Source organism: Manis pentadactyla, chromosome 3, assembly GCF_030020395.1.
Source record: "Manis pentadactyla isolate mManPen7 chromosome 3, mManPen7.hap1, whole genome shotgun sequence".
Lineage (NCBI taxonomy): Eukaryota > Metazoa > Chordata > Mammalia > Pholidota > Manidae > Manis > Manis pentadactyla.
Window position 1 is genome coordinate 155,755,177 of NC_080021.1, and position 17,825 is coordinate 155,773,001.

The 17,825-nt window shown below is 38.3% G+C and overlaps 1 protein-coding gene across 3 annotated transcripts in view; it reads left to right on the plus strand.

Annotated features, from left to right (window-relative positions):
• The window catches only part of DMRT2 (doublesex and mab-3 related transcription factor 2), a 702,116-nt gene that overhangs the window by 143,551 nt on the left and 540,740 nt on the right, over positions 1-17,825 (plus strand). For 2 of the 3 annotated variants that reach the window (XM_057498609.1, XM_057498610.1), the window contains one exon: positions 1,663-3,796. The exons of the other annotated variant lie outside the window; for it this stretch is intronic. In XM_057498609.1, coding sequence (XP_057354592.1) covers positions 1,663-1,795 — 133 coding nt within the window. In that variant the 3' untranslated portion in view covers positions 1,796-3,796. Of the gene's footprint in view, positions 1-1,662; positions 3,797-17,825 lie in introns of those variants that run through there. 3 annotated transcript variants of the gene reach the window in all.

A 17,825-nucleotide genomic window follows, 5' to 3' on the forward strand; every position in this document is an offset into this window, starting at 1 on the left:
AGCCTGTAAATGAACTGGGTGTTACTGGGAGGTGAAAGAATATGCTTTCTGCTGCTAGTCTTTCTCACAGAGATATTGTGTTGGAATTGTAATTCATACATTGTTCTGTGAAATATGGACATACCTTCCACCTTCTTGACTTTTTCTGCGTTCTGGTTTTCTTGATCATCTGTCTTTTCTACACAAGGCAGGGAGGCCACTAACAAGGGAGAAATTAAATGGTCAGCTAATCAAGTTAAAGCATAATGTGATGATGAAGATAAAGCAGATGTATAATTACTGATAGCAGATAAACACTGTTTTATAAATCACAGAATGTGTGAATAATTGAACAATGGATCCTTCATCAGCAAGGGAGAAATTTAATTGACTAAAGCAGCACATCCATTGGAATCATCACTTCTTCCAACTGTGATTACAGGAGATATGTGAAGTATTTTTAATAAGGTGAGAGTTTATTATAGAAAAGGTGACTGAAGTGTAAGAAAGAGCTGCTACAAGGCATTGGAATATCTCAAACAAAATTCTTTTCCCTTTCTGACTTCTAGCTCTCTGTCTTAGGTCGGACCCCCTGGAAGGGGAAGGACCTGAGAGGGGAAGTCTTGTATAAGTGATTAATTGGGGGTGTCAGGAGAGGTCAGTAGGCACACTGAGGGAAGCAGTATAGGACAGGGAGAAGCCAAGTACACTCTGGTTTCAGCTGAAATCTACCTCCAGCCTGATTTCTAGGGGGCTCTGAGGGAGAACTGCACCACAGAGTTGTCCCATCTTGAGGCAGTGAGTCTGGGATTTTTGACCCCATATCCATCAGTCATTGGCTATAGGCTGTGCCTGTGCCTGGAGTGGAGTAATCTCCCGGGCATTTCCTGTCAAGATGGCTTCCCTTGGCCAAGGACAGTTACCCAGAGAAGGACCTGCCGCCACCCACAGGTGCTGGTGGACGGATGTGCAGGATTGCTGAAGGGACCAGCCAGGGGGCCCACAACAACACACTGCACTTCCATGCTTCTGCATTGCTTCCTTCCTAACTTACATATTGCAGACAGGTCAAGATGAGCAAAGTAAAGCTCTGAAACACTTCACTGCTTTACATGAAGTGAGGGCAAGAATTGTGAAGCCTTTCTCAGTTTTATATATATTTTTGGGTGGCACATGTGAAGCCATCTTGTAAAATTTATCTCTTATTGTGGACTATGGTCAAGAAAGTCTGAAAGTTAACTCCTTCATGGAGGACGGATTAGAGAGAGTCTGCTTCTAGCTGTGTATACAGTGTATATGGACTGAGCGGTTCAAACTCTAGTCAGGAGAGAACCTATCCTGATTGTTCCCAACCTCGAAGCAGATGGTTGGAAATAGGAATGACTGATTTCTTTGTTGTTTGCATAGTTGTTGAGAAATTAAGTAGGACACAATGTATTTCTCCTCACTGCCAATCCTGTTCTACAAAGCAGGTCCTTCAGCATGTGCAAGTGCCTCATCTTTGAAATAGGTGAACTTAAGGAAAACGTTTTTCTCTCACTCTTTATTTAATTCCTTGCATAGAAAATTCTATCAGCTTCTTCCTAGCTCTACCCTAGGGGTGGTGAACTGACTCTTCTGATTAGTAATTTTTGGAAGAAAAGTGGGTCATGCTTATCTTGGCTTTACCTTCCTCTATTATAGGAATGCAGCTTTCTGTAGAGGACGTAAATCTCTGCCCCATGCCAGATACTGTGAAGGGACCTCCTTTGTGGGAAGGACCTGCTGCTCAGGTCAGCTTTTCCTTGACTGGAGGCCTAAATTTATGTCTTTTTAATTTCAGGTTTCAGTATTAGTAACCCCATTTGATGAACAGACTCATTCATGATAAAAACTTTTAGCAAACTAGTAGAGGGAACTTTCTTAACCTGATCAAGGGCAACTATGAAAAGTCATAGTTAATGGTAAATGTTGAAAATGTTCCCTCCGAGATGAGCAGGACGGGGATGTCTACCATAACCACTTCTACTCAACATTTAATGTTCTAGCCAGGGTAGTGAGGCAGGCAAAAAAACACAAAAATTAAGGATTAGTGATTAGAAAGGAGGAATTAAAACTGTCATTATTCAAAATGGAATAATTGCAAAAGAGTATTTGAATAAGTTATTAGAAGTAATAGGTGCACTTAGAAAGGTTGCTGCATATTAAATCAATATACCAAAGTCGATTGAATTACACACACCACCAACAATCAGTTAGACAATGTAATTTCAAAGAGTTTTGTATTTTACAATAACTATAGAATTACAAGGTGTATGGGACTCAATGAAAATTAAGTGTAAGACTTTCATCAAAAAATATTATGCTATTAAAAGGTATTAAAGTTCTAACTAAAAGGGGATTTCAAATAGTTGGGTAGAAATATGTTAACGTCTTCAATTATTCATAGATGGATAGTAATTATAATCAACAACCAAACTGGCTTTTTAAAAGTGTAATTAGTTAACAGACTCAAAACTTTATTTGGATAAGTGACTTTTAATAGAATTGTGGTGATTTCAACAGTGTGGTATTGGTGCAGGAATTGAGTCAAGACTAGTTAAGCAGAACAGGAAGCTCAGGAACAAGGTCAGAGTATGTAGAAATGTGCTTTAAATAAAGTTGACCATGTGGATCCCCTGAGTCAGCAATTTCACTCCTAAGGAAAACCTTTAGAGAACTCTTTGCCCTTGTACACTTTAGAGACATAGCCAAGAATGTTCACAGAAGCCATTTTCTAAAAAGCAAGTGAGCAAACAAGAACTGGAAACATTTCGATAGAACTAACAAAGTCGAGCGTATGCATATAACAGAATACTATACAGCAGTCAAAAGAAATGGACTAAAGCTATAGTTATCAAGATAGATGAATCTCAGAAACCCACTGTTACCTCTTCAGAAGTCTCAGAAGAATATATTTAGTATGATTCATTAACATAAAGTTCAAAATCAGGCAGAACTAAGCAATATATTGTTTAGGTATACATCATCAGTAAGTCTAAAAATAAAGGAACAATTATATAAAACTAGAGTAGTGGCTTCCTCTATGAGGCATGAGGGTAGAAGAGGGGTGCAGGGAATGTTATTGGGAAGGAGCTTCCAAAGGATGGGTTATGTTCTATTTCTTAAGTGAGGCATTGGGTACATGGGTAGTTACTTTATAATTATTCTTCTAACTCTACATATACTATTACGTATTCTTTTGTATGTATAATATTCAAAATAAGCCTAAGTAACCACAGATGATAATTAGCAAGATTGGAAACAGTGTCGGAAAAATAATAACAACTGGCGACAGATGACATTTGGGGAGGTAAACAGTAGCTTTGGCTGCTTGGGTCTTGAACTACAGCTGGCAGCAGCCTGGCTCAGTGTCGCCACTGAACTCTTTCTACTGGATCTTGCTCTTTTCCTTGATGTAGCTCTTGACAAGAGGAGGGAAAACATGGGTTTGATACTGCAGGAATGTCAGCCACGGAAGGAGTAATAGAAACAGCCAAATGGGCTTTGTAAAGAACTGATGATAGAAGCCACCAAGAGCTAAACCCATGTTCGCTTTTATGGGAAGAATAGAGCTAGTGTATGCTCTGGTATCTTAAGGAGTCAAATGTATGCTGAGCTGCTGAGTAGTTAAGGCAGTAAGGCTCACCTAATGTATAGATCTACATTGCATCATCAGTCTTTTTTTATTACTAAAAACTACAATGCCTGCTTGCTAATAATTTGAATTTTGAATACATTTCAGTGACTTGAAAGTTTTCCCCATGATATGTCCTATGATATGAGGCATGAGGGTGGAAGAGGGGTGCAGGGAATGATATTATGTGCCTTCTTTTTATTGCAGTGTCGTTGACATACAATATTGTATTAGCTTCAGGTGTACAACATAATGATTCAACATTTATACACATGATGTGATCACCATGATAAATCTAGTAACCATCTGTTACCATAAAAAGCTGTTACAATATTATTAATTGTATTCCCTATGCTGTACATTGCATTCCCATGTCTTATTTTGTAACTGGAAGTTTGTATATTTTAATCCTCTTCCCCAATTTTGCCTACTTCCCCTGCCCTCAGCAACCACCATATTGTTCTCTGTATCTGAATCTGTTTTTGTTGTTTGTTCATTGTTTTGTTTGTTAGATTCCACATATAGCTGAAATCATATGGTATTTTGATAGAAATTACATTGAATGCCTTCTTGAATGGGAGGGAGAAGGGTAGCATTTCATTTAGAGGTACTGTGAGTAGTTATGATTAGAAATTAGTTTAATATTTGACTTCTCTGCCCAATATTCTTGTGGGGGATGGAGTTTGTCAGATCTGACTTAGCCCATGGGCCAAATGTCATTGGTCTTCTATGTCATTGTTAAGAAGGTGCTGAGTATAGTATACCCCTGGGCTGGGGTGTGCTATAGAGAAACCCAGCCAGGCTGCTTGGAAAAATACCTGAGCACTTAAATAACCCCCAAGAGGTGATGTCAGCAAGTGGAACTAAATCTTTCTAAGCAGCTGAAAACATGCTGAAGGCCCTCTGGAAAAGATTATGGCCATTGTGCAGCTCAGTTGTGTTAAGTCATGGCTATTAATTCACAGGCCAAACTGTCAGGCAGCCAGCCTTTTCCTTAGCTGCTTGTTTTCCAATTTTTCTCAAATACATCTTGAAAATTGTGGTACTGAACAGAGAATAGTACAACATGTTTGCTTGAAGCCAGTGTCTCTGTGTCCTTCCCTTCCTTCACATCTTTTGTGATTTATGGGAGGAATGGATACCAGCTGGATGACTGCAGGCAAGGCTGTCCTGACAAATGCTTCCATGCTCACCTTGAAGGATGGCAGGGAGAGTCCCACATCCTGAGAATTACTGGTAGTTTGCACATCCTGTCGGACACTGTGTATGGATGGGAAAAGTTCAGAAGCCATGTGTGAACAGTTGGCACATTGGAAATATTTGCTCAGGGAAGAGAACAGATCCAGGGCATTCTTTTCTTTTTCATTAGTTGTATTATAGGCCAGTGAAGAAATAGAAAGTTCATATTTTCTTTTCTGGGACCCAAGCCAGGCTTGTGGGAGAGTCATAGAAAACTGATTATGAAATACTTAGGAACTAGGAAGTGGCACTGTGTCTCTTCTCATTTCCTCATCCCAGAAAAGAAATTCAGGCTATTTAATGCCACTCAGAAGTTTGCAAAATGTCTGTCTGTCTGTCTATCATATAATCTTCTCAAAATCATTGCTAAACTATTTTCTATTTGTTAAGAAAATTAAATGCTGATTAATGATTTGTAGTTTTTGAACACGAAAAGGAAAGAAAGGAAGATGGTAAATCTGGATCTAAGCTCCTTATTCTTATAGTATCACAGATCTTTTTTGGCTCAAAGTATGTTGATATACTATCATGTGCACCATATCTACTTCTTACTTCTGAATCAGTTATTTTTACATAATTATATAATTTTGATTATTAGATGGGAGAAAAATTTCCCATAAATTTATTACCATAGCAACAACAGCTTTCTTATGAAAGAATATTATGTTGTTATCCAATGTACATACAACTGAATATACATTTTTCAGATAACATTGTATTATAATTTTCAATGTTGTTGTATAGCTTTCATAACCACCACTTAAAAGATGACTAAAAATACATATTCTTTAAATAAAACAATGACAAATTAAAAATTTATTGTCTTACTATATGTGCATTTTTTGCTTTAGTCTTTTTTTAATATCATACAGTTCAGTATCCTGCTCTTGGCACTTAACTAAGAATTTTTTCTCTTTTGTTACATAATAATCATACTCATAATTTTAATGGTTGCATTATATTCCATTTAGTAATTTTACCCACAGTATATTTAAGTGTTCTTCAGTTGTTGACATTTAGTCTATTTTCACTAATTTTCAATTATAAAAATCCTGTCATAAACATCTTCCTGATTGTAGCATTTCTTTAATTGGATTGTTTCTCTAGGACATTATTGGATCAAAGGCTAACCAGTTTTCCAGCTCCTGATGATTGTTTGCCCTTTATATATGAAATTTGATGTATTACTATGAATATCATTTTTCTTGAGACATCTTACGTTTTTTTTTTTGACACACCAAAACTGTCAATTTTGGTAAATAGTCTTTTCCTTTGTGATTTCTATCATTTAGAAAGTTATTTCCATTCTGAGGAAATAGTTAATGTTCAATTCTGTATTTTTTAAGATTTTTTATGACTTAAAGCAGCTTCTCAATTAATGGGTGATGTTTGGGGAAATCTTACAATATACAAATATGCAAAAAGAAAAAAATGAATAAAATCAGAAATTCTGCTTCCTGGAGAAAATCATAGGTAACATTTTTGGTATATATCCTCTACTATTTATACTGTAAATATAAAAACTATGTAATTATACACATTTTACAAAAACAGTATTGCATACAGAGTATATATTGTTATGTAAGCTACATGTTTTTTCTAAATTCAAATGTAACCTATCTTTCTTCATCAGTGACTTACAGACTTCCTTAGATTTCCCATGGCTACAGAGCATTCCATTACATATCTAACTGCTTTAGCACTGGACATTTGGGTTTTCTTCTATCATAAACAAATCTGAGATGAACAGTCTTGTACAAACATGCTTCATACTTGTCCAGATCCTAGCAGGGGAGACTCACTGGGGCAAGGCATTTTTAAAAGGATTTTTTGTTTTCCCAAGTTGGCATCCCAAAGGTTGTACTAGTTTCAACTTCAGCTAGTTAAGTTTGACGGTATCATTTTCTGTATCTATACAGTTCTCCTTAATCTTTATCAGTCAGATAGGTAGAAGACAAGTGAAGATGTCTCATTAATTTGTTTTCTTAGGTGATTAAGGAAGTTGGATATATCTTCATAGAGTTATTGTCCATTTTAATTTCTTCTTTTGCTTGTATCCTTAGCCCATTTCTCACTAAGGTTTTATATCTCTGTGTAATTTCTTTTATAATTTAAAAATCTGACACAGAATGCCCAGTCTCCCTTCCCTTGTTTGTAGGGTATACTGCCTTGAAATCTGTTCTTAACCTTATAATTAAGGGGGAAGAACAGTATTACCCATGCACAGAGCAACCTTACAATTGCTGCCCTTTGCACGTGTCCTTTTATTCTGAGTGTGGAATTACAATTTCTATTAAATTGTGGTAACTGTTAGTAAATAAGGATAAAACTACACTAAAGTGGGAGCAGGGAGCTGTTTTCCCCAAAAGTGGCACTATATTTTTATGTCATTTGTGTGAGGATGTCTTAGAGACCCAGAACTCAGAATTGAGAGAAGGGATTCTAACTGGAAAACAGAGCAGGTGACACTAAGATGTCAAGACTGTAAACTGGGTGTGAAAAGGCCCCCACTAGGTGGAGTTGAATTGTGATCAACATGAAGGTTCCCAGGGTCAGTGCCAGCTCAGTGGGGAGGATGTGTGGAACAACCAGAAGCCCACAGGCATATGCAAATGCCCCTGCCAGTGGGGAGGAGCATTGAGGATCAAATTGGCTACTTGCACTACAGACTGCTAATTGTCTCCCCATATTTTAAATCTAAAAATTTAACAATTTATGGCTTGGAATACAGCCATCTGTAATAAAGACCTTATTCTGCAATTTCCCCTGCAGCCATTTGCAGCTATCTTCCAATAAAGGGACTGTAGGCAGAAGGGCATGCACCCGTTTTGGGAAATGCCCTTAAAGAGAGTGAGGATGCCCTTTTCTCCTTTTGGCTGTCCTGAGTGTGTATTCAGTGACTGGACGCTGCTGAAGCCCTGCTCCGCTCCCCTTTCCTGAGCTGGGTCACCCATCTCCCAGCTGTTGGGAGTGTTGGCAGCTAATGGCTCACAGATGTTCCCTTCTCCAGTGACTTGTCCTCACTCAGTCTTTCTTTTGGGAAGTGAAAAAGCAATTTCAGAGCCTATATTTTGGACTGTGAGATGGAAGTCATGTATTGAGGATAGCAGAACAACAAAGTAGAAGGAAGTCCTTTGCATCTTGGGACTGCCTCTGGAATTTTTATGTACGAAGTGCCTTGGAAGTACATGGGAGGTTAGGAATAATGATCACAGCCTGTTGGTTCACAAAAGCCTGCTTTTGTGAGAAGGAAAAAAAAAAATTCCATGCTTGTGCCAGTGAGTACAGGCTCTATTTTGGCAGAGGATTTTCCTGAGGCCTGTCACCTAAGAGATAATTTAAGTAGGCAGAAATTTGACCATCTGACTAGGCATTCATAGTGATTAAGCATGGACTTCTGTGCTCAGAGTTAGAATTCTGGCTTCATTGCTTTCTCTCTCTGATTTTGACATTTCTCTTTTGTAAAATAGGCCTAATATTACCCACATAGTAGGATTGGTATTAAGATTTAATATGTAAAACACATCATACAATGCCTAGTATAGGTGGATGTAAGTAGAGCCATTCTCTGTAAGTATAAATTCCCTCAGCTTTCAGAGAGGATAATAATGAGATATTTGGAAACTTTTCAGAGACCCTTTCCGATCTAATTCTTTTGAGCTCATTCTCATTTCCGTTAATGCCATTTCCCACAAGTGGCGCATGGGATTTCCTTACGGCTTTTCCCATAGACGCTTTCTCATGGAAGAAAGGAATCTGAAACATATATCTGTTATCTTCATGGCTTCCTGAACCCTGATTAGCTTCTGGAAGAGCATGTGAAGTAGCAAAGCTTTTCTCTTGCTCTGTGAATTGCTACATGTCCTCCAAATGAAGCCCTCGACTCAAAATGAAAATCTGCACTAAATTTAAGAGCTGTTGAAGATTCTAAGCTTTATTGGGTAAACTGAATCCCAAAGAAGGGGAACCAATACTTAGGATAAGAAGATTCAAAGCATCCAGCGAGGCCCCAGGGACCAGGAGGAGTGCAGTTGAGGGACATGGATCAGGGCGATGAGGGTAAGTGGCGCGAGAGTCTGGCTCCTGTGTTTGTGAAATTTATTGTGGATGTTCTTGAGCCCAATCCTGAATGCATAATTTCCATTATACAATAAATTTGTGTGGTACCAGCTCTTCTGACTGGGCTATGACAATACCCAGATCATGATGGGTAGCTCCAAATACACTCATTTAATGTCCTTCACAGTAACTGTTTTTTCAAATGGACTGTAGTTCTGCTAAAAAAGGGTTTACTTTGGAACCTCTGTGGCAGAGCCTGCTATTTTCCTGTTGAGGCTTGCCAGGTATTCCATGGAGTATTCTTATTCACTAGAAACACCTTCATCAGCATTGCATCTACTGGGTCACATAGACTGTGTGTGGGGAGCTTATACCACAGCCTTGATCTCTTAGGGTTCTGGCCACATTTGAATCTTTAGAATCACCAGATAGAGCCAACACTTTGAGTGCCTGCCTTGAATGGCCTTAATAGTCAGTTCTCTATATGAAAAGTTGTTTACTCTGAATACTCATGACTCTCTGCATGAGGTGTTTTAGCTCCTTAGGAGCTCTTATGCACAGGGAAAACCAGAAGTGCCAGAGAATGAATGCTCCTGGAAGCAGCCCTCAAGCAATGGCAGATGGGTTTACTGTTTGTTTTAGATAATTCCAAGTTATGTTCTACATGGTCTCCCAGAATTTCCAAGTGGGTTTGACCCTCTTGGTGTCAATGATGGCAATCCTGATAACACACCCTTTAATGATGTCTTTCCCTTTCTTGTCCCACTTCTTCTTTAAGATCCCCCTTCAAATAAACCACTTGTACTCACATCCCTACCTCAGAGTCGACTACTGGGGACCTCGACATAAGATATCTGATAAATGGATAAAAGCAGTTTTCTCATGTGTAGTAGATGTTGCTCCCAGAATCTAGAGACCAAAAACCCTGTGCTCCTTTCTTACAGGTATAATAAACAACCTATAATGACTAGCCCACGGCAACTAGCTCTTAACCTTGGAAGAGACATCCTGCAATATCCCAGAACATTGTATCTCTAAAATACTTTGCTGATGTGGCTGGTCTCCAAGACTCCCACCCTCTGGCATATGGCATTTGGAGATTACTAGGCATTTTGCTCACTTGGTAATGACATGTCATTAATCTAGTTGACCCTCATAAAGTTTGGTGAAATGGCAAGAACATCAGGGTCCCTACGGACTGTGTAACATTGGAGAACAAGAGAGTTAATATAGCCCTGGGGCAAGACAATGTGTACTGTTGTCTTCTCACGTGAAGCTATGCTGCCTTTGATTCTTCATAGTATTGTGAGTTGAGTAGAATACATTGGCCACTGTGATAGCTGCATACCAAGTGCCAGAAGCTGTGTTGATCTTGCTAGTGGAAATTGGACATATTACTAGAGCAGCTGTGACTGGGACAAGCATGTGCATAAGTTCACGGTAATTCACCATCATCTGCCGCAATTAATCTACTTGTTCAGGTGTCAGATAGTTGAGTTGAACAGTGATATGATGGAGTTAATCATGCTTGTATCCTTTAAGTTTTTATGGTGGTGAGGTATTGTTTTTCTTTTTTTATTGAAATATTATTGATATGCAATCTTATATTGGTTTTAAATGTACAACAGAGTGGTTCAACAGTTACTCATATTATTAAATCCTCACCCTCTCTAGTGCAGTCACTATCTATCAACATACAAATATGTTACAGAATCATTGACTGTTCTCCATGCTGTACTACATCCCTGTGACTAACTTTGTGTATGATATTGATTGATTTACAGATATTGTACCATCCTGGCATCCCTGGATTAAATCCCACTTGTTCATGATGTGTGATCTTTTTGATGTATTTTTGAGTTCTGTTTGCTAATATTTTGTTGAGGATTTTTGCATTTATGTTCATCAGGGATATAGGTCTATAATTTTCTGTTTTGCAGTGTCTTTGTTTTTGGTATTAGAATGATGCTGGCTTCATAGAATGAGTTTGGAAGTATTCCCTCCAATTCCACTTTTTGGAATACTTTAAGAGGGATGGGTATTAGCTCTTTAAATGTTTGGTAGACTTCAGCTGTGAAACCATCTGATTGGATTTTTGTTTTTAAGAAGTTTTTGATTACCAATTCAATTTCCTTGCTAGTAATTGGTCTGTTCAGATTTTCTTTTTTTTTCCTGGGTTAGTCATGGAATGTTTTTTTTTTCCTAGGACGTTTCCATTTCTTCTAGGTTGTTTGATTTATTGGCATATAATTTTTCATAGTATTTTCTAATAATTATTTGCATTTCTGTGGTATCTGTTATGATTATTCCTTTGTTTCTGATTTTGTTTATGTGTGTGATTTCTTTTTTCTTGATAAGTCTTGGAAGGGGTTTATCTAATTTCTTTATTTTCTCAAAGAACCACCTCCTGGTTTCACTGATTTTTTTCCTATTGTTTTATTCTTCTCTATTTTATTTTATTTATTTCTGCTCTGATCTTTATTATGTTCCTCCTTCTACTAAGTTTGAGATTCATTTGTCTTCTTTTACTAGTTTTTTAATTGTGAGTTTAGACTGTTTATTTGGGATTGTTCTTGTTTCTTGAGGTAAACTTGTATTGCTTTGTACTTCCTTCTTAGAACTGCCTTCATAGTGACCCACAGATTTTAGGCTTTTGAATCTTGTCTTCATTTGCCTCCATGTATTGCTTCATTTCTGTTTTAATTTGTTCACTGATCCATTGATTATTTAGAAGCCTGTTATTTAGCCTCCATGTGTTTGTAGGCTTTTTTGTTTTCTTGTGTAATGTATTTCTAGTTTAATACTATTGTGGACTGAGAAGGTGCTTGATACAATTTCAATTTTTAAAAATTTATTGACTCTTTTTTTGTGGCCTATTATGTAATCTATTCTGGAAAACAGTCCATGTATACTTTAGAGGAATGTGTATCCTGCTGCTCTTGGGTGGACTGTTCTGTAGATATCTGTTAAGTCCATTTGATCTAATGTATTGTTCAGTGCCTCTGTTTCCTTACTTATTTTCTGTCCTGTTGATCTGTCCTTTGGAGTGAGTGGTGTGTTAAAGTCTCCTAAAGTGAATGTGTTGCAGTCTATTTCCCCCTTTAATTCTTTTAGTACTTGTCTTACATATTTAGGTGCTCCTATGTTGGGTGCTTAGGTATTTATAATGGTTATATCCTTTTGTTGGACTGATCCCTTTATCGTTATGTAATGTTCTTCTTTGTCTCTTGTTACTTTCTTTGTTTTGAAATCTATTTTGTCTGATATAAGTACTGCTACTCTTGCTTTTTTCTCTCTATTATTTGCATCAACTGTCTTTTTCCATCCCTTTATTTTTAGTCTGTGCATGTCTTTAGATCTGAAATGAGTCTCTTGTAGGCTGCATATAGTTGGGTCTTGTTTCTTTATCCATTCTGCCACTCTATGTCTTTTGATGATACATCAGTCCATTTTTATTTAAAGTTATTATTGATATGTACTTATTGCCAATTTATTGTTTCTCTGTTCCTTTCTTCCTCTCTCATACTCTTGTTATTTGATGTTTTTCTTTAGTGTTGTGATTAGATTTCTCTGTTTTAATTTTTTGTGTGTTTATTGTAGGCTTTAGTTTTGTGGTTAACAGAGGCTCAATGATAGCTTCATTACTGTACAACAGTCTGTATTAAGTTGCTGATTACTCTATTTCAAACACAGTCTAAAGGTGCTTTATTTTTACCTTCTTCCTCCTCTACACTTTATATATTAGATGTCATAATCTGAATTTTTTGTGTATCCCTTGACTGATTTTCTGTATAGTTGATTTTGTTCCTTTGTTTAAATTTCATACTTGCTTGGTAATTAATTGTTCTGCTACTTTTACTGTAGGTTTATTTTCACTGGTGAAAGCTATTCAGCCTTAGGAACATTTCCATTTACAGCAGAATCTTTATCATATTTTGTAAGGCTGTCTTAATGTTGGTGAATTACTTCAACTTTTATTTATCTGGAAATTGTTTAACCCCTGCTTCAAATTTAAATAATAATCTTGTCAGTTACAGATTTCTTGGATGAAGGTCCTTCTGTTTTAGTCCATTAAATGTTTCATGCCACTCCCTTCTGGCCTGTAAAGTTTCTGCTGAGAAGTCTACTGAGAGCCTTGTTGGGGTTTCCTTTATCATTAATCATTTTTCTCTCTCTGTCTGCTTTCAACACTCTCCCCTTATCCTTCATATTTGCCATTTTAATTTTGTCTTGGTTTTGTCTTCCTGGGGTTCCTTTTGTTAGGGGCTCTCTGTGCTTCCATGACCTGAGTGTCTATTTCCTTCCCCAGATGGGGGAGTTTTCAACAACTATTTCCTCAAAGAGACTTTCTAGCTCTTTGTCTCCCTCTTCTCCTTCTGGTACCCATGTCATGCGAATATTGTTTCATTTGGATTGGTCACACAGCTCTTATCATTCTTTCATTTCTAGAGATCCTTTTTTTTCTTTGTTCCTCAGCTTCACTGTGTTCCTGTTCTCTAATTTCCATCTCATTATCTCTACTTGCAGACACCCACTCTTTAATCCTTCCATTGTATGTTTCATTTCTGTCATTGTATTCTTCAGTTCTGCATGGCTTTTTCTCAGCTCTTTTATCTCTTTGTTGGAGTCTTCCCTGAGATATTGAATATTTTTCTGTAAATCACTGAGCATGTTTATGACTTTTACTTTGAAATCTTTATCAAGAAGATTGGTGATCTCCATTTCATTTAGCCCTCTTTCTGCTATCTTGTCTTACAGTTTTTTTTGGAACATTTTGTCATTTTATCTCCTCATTTTGTCAGGGTTTCTATGTTTCCTCCTTTATATTAGATGGCTCTGCTATGCTTCCTGGCCTTTAGAGTAATAGCTTTATGAAGGAGGCATCCTATGGTGCCCAGAGGCTCCAGACTCTTGACTCTCTAGTGTCTGGTTCTACTTTGCAGGTGCCCCATGCAGTGAGTGGGGCCACCGTTCTGTCTGTCTTCTGTAGTGGTCTGAGTCTGTGCCAGCAGTTTGCTTTAGCTGCCACCTTTGTGCTCAGTGCAGAAGTCTCTGTTGGGATCACTGTGGGTGGGACCACCCTCTGCTTGCCTTGCAGCAATAGAGGGCTGCAGGGTTAGTGGGATGGGTGAGCTGATGTGTGGCTTTGCCCAGGCCCAAGGTGCAGCACTGGGCCTGGGCACATGTGTGGAGGAAGGAGCTCATGGGGCTGACTCCTGCAGACACCTCCTTGGTTGGGCTGAAATGGATCCAAGGAAGCTGGGAGAGTCTCCCTCTGCTTGCCAGGCAGCAAAGTCTGATGTTGCTGCTGAGCAGAGTGGGTTGGCTCACCAACATGCATGCAGGAATGTGTGTCAGGGCTGAGTTGCCAGTGAGGTGGATGGAGCATCTGGGGCTCCTGAGAGTTCCTGACATGTTGGGCCAAGGGAGCGCTGGGGAGGTAAGGCCCACCTGCCCTTTCTCCTGAAGAGAGAGCTCCATCCAACCCTCGCCCCTCTGGCATTCTTTGCACTGCTGGCAAGTCTTTCAAACTGCCACCTCTGCTTTGGGTTACAGGTTTGGCAGAGCATGCTTGTCCTCCACAAGCGGCTGGAGTCTCAGCCCCCCAGAATGTTCCATCTGTCCCTGGTGTCCAGCTCTGCTAGTCACCAGAACCCAGTGCAATCTGGACTTGTGCTCCCAGCGCAGATCTCCAGGGCCAGGTGTGTAGCGTTCCTGGGCTCCTATCCCCTCCCTCCTGTGCTCCTCTTTCTCTCACCTGTGGGCTGGTTTTGGGGTAGGGCTTGGGTCCCGTTCAATCTTGGCTCTGCCACTTTACTCTTTTCTGTGTGGGCTTCTCTTTTTTCCCAAGGTGCTCTTCTGCAGTCTTCAGGTCATTTTCAGGATTAGTTTTATTTGCTGTATTTTCTTATTTTATGTGTTTTTGAGAGGAGTTTTCTGCCTTGCTTTCTTACTCTGTCATCTTTTTCTCTGCTCCCTCCATTCTTCATTTTATTAGCAGGTTGGGGACAGTAGATTCAGGTGTTTCCAGTTCTGTCATGATGGCTCATACTCCATATGTAAGGAAACAAATGTGAATATTATGATAGCTGCTAATGATTTATACTCCAGTTATATACTCAGGGTTTGGGGAAATAAACCAGTATACTAAGTGGGAGATAAAATTAGGATGTGTAGTTACTTAACACCTGATCTCCAAAGCCCCTACTCTAACTAGAGTACCTCTTTGGCATTTGAGTCTTCTGCTACTAGTGTTAGCTCAGACTCTATCTATTTGTCTTCAAAAAGTTTGAATATTCCCTTTCCCAGTACACAGTTACCATGGAAAATAACTGAAGATTCCTTGGGGGAAGTATCATAGGAACATTGACTATTATACTTGAAGTTGCATTGAAAGATCCTATCTCAGGAGGACCTGCTCTTCCCCCAATCAATAGGCTCTGAGTCAGTAAACTGGACTATTTCTGGGTGATGGACTTTAAATTTCCTATTGTGATGGCTGATGTCAGTCCTGTGCATTCTGCACCACTGAAGTGAGTAAGCTATCTCAATAAGTGCTCATTGGTCAAGTCAGTATGACTTGGGTTTGCTGTCAGTTGCAAATTCTGAACATCAAAGTAATGCTCAAACCTGATAATGAGTGTTTTTCCACAAATATAATTGACAAATGTGTAATCCATGGTGCAAATATGACAACTGTGAATCTTTCTAGAATAATGGAGGCTAAAATTAGTTGAAGAATAAAGTTGGAAACTGGGAGAAACTGGTAGGATCACGGTTGGGCCTTAAACACAGCTTTGTCTGACAGATAAAACAGCAACAAACATATTTTGGGAAGATTTTAATAAAACGAAATGATTAATAGGACTATATTGAATATTAAACTCTACAAAGAGAAAATGCATTTACTTTTTAAGTGTCTATAGACCATAGCAGGCCAGTGAGGACCTTTCTTAATGTCAAAAATATTTATATATCCCTTGATTATGAAACTCATAATATGAAAAGTCTGTTACAAGCTCAAGTTATGAGTGGATGTGGTTGTAAAATGACAAACCTGGAGTATGTATCCTGTGATAAAAGAAAATGGTGGATTGGTATTTTTGGAAGGCTGATTGTGTTGAATCTGAAAAATGGCAGCACATTTTGTCTTTTTCTCCTCAGCCTTCTCATGCAATCTTCAAATTCTATCTGATGAGTGGGAGTAATTAATAGATTTTTTTTTCACTGGTAAGCTACAGTATAGTTATGAGTTTGGTCTTTTTCTATGATTTAATCTTCAAGTTAAAAGCTGGTTCTTTGAGCTGTTGACATTAACACCCCAAATGTGGTACATCTGTGAGCAGAAGGATTAAATCTTGCATGGGTGAACTGGAAACTGGAAAGCAATTAAAAACATGCTGGGCACATAGTAACTTCCCAGTAAAGGCTAGTTACTATTATTCATCAGTGCCATGCCTTCCTGTCTCCTAAAGCCCCTTTCTCAGCATCTGCCTCAAGCATCTTCCTCTATACTTCTGTGGCTACTCCAGCCCACACTACAGTGTCTGCCACACATTTTATCATTTACCTGTCTTCTATTTGCTTCTTGGTGTTGATATTATTCCTTCTGCTATCCCACAAGCACTTAAAGGTACAGTGCCCAGTCTTTATAAATCCTATATCTTGGAGCAGGTGGTATAGTACTACAGTTCAGTGTATGGTGCTGTGGAGACTGCTTGGGTTCAAAACCCAGTTCTTTCAGTAACTAATTGTGTGTTCTTTATTATCTTAAAACCATTAACATATTTGTATATACAGCTTTTTAAGTTTTTTTTTTCCCAGCAATGGGATTACTGGATAAGATACTGCTTACAGCTATATGATTTAGCAAGTTCATTCTATCTTTATGTTTCAGTTTCCTCACTTGTAAAATGGGGTAATAGATTTTCTCATAGTGTGGCTTGACAATCAGTAGATAAAACACACAATCTCTGACAAATAGGAAACCATAAATGTTAATGCTAATTATTGTTTTTGACTGAAATACTTGTGCTATTTCCTTTTCAACGGATGCTCTGCTGGTCAAAAGATAGATAGGAAGTTTATAAAAGGAGAACAAATGAAATTACACATTTATGAGAGGCTTTTGTATTATTCTAGGTTTGCTATTTTCATGCTTTCCTGATTATCTTCATCCATAATTAATTAAGAGTGCTGAATTTGGTATGGTGGCAGCTTTTCATGAGATCTACCAAAAACATGAGTTAGGAAGTTGTTTTGATAATCTGGAGGCGGGTAAAAGGAAAGGAGTGAAAAACTATTAGAAAATCCTAAATCATTCTCTGATGGATAGTAAGACCAACTTTCTTCTTGCCTATATGAACATTTTACTTTTAGAATAGAACTTAGGGAATGTAGACCTGGGATGGGAAAGCAAGATTCAATTTCTGGGGTCATGCTTGGTGAGAAAAATGTTCCCAGAAATAATATTTGAAGAAGGATTACATTCTGAACCCTGGTCAGTATCTTATCTCCTGGCAAAATAAATTATGGTGCTGGGCAGGTTTAAGCGCCCCCCCACACCTCCCCAGATGCCAGAGTTTATATCTAATGAGGTTCTATTAGGGCCTTTTTACACATATTTTAAATGGCTGCCAAGAGATTTGCTTTTTCACAACATTTCTCTTAAGCACTAAAGATCATGGCTTGATGTGCTGCACTAACTTCAGAAGGCAGTGGATTTGACACCTTGCTAGGTCCACAGATTCAATGGAGGCTGACATCAGCTGACAAAGGAAGGAGAGACACAGTCCCATTGTGGGACACTGAGAAATAATCTTGATTTCCCTTATGTGGGTAAGAGAAAAGCTCTTTGTTCTTACCCTAAAAATGGTAAAGGAATGTGGCCAAA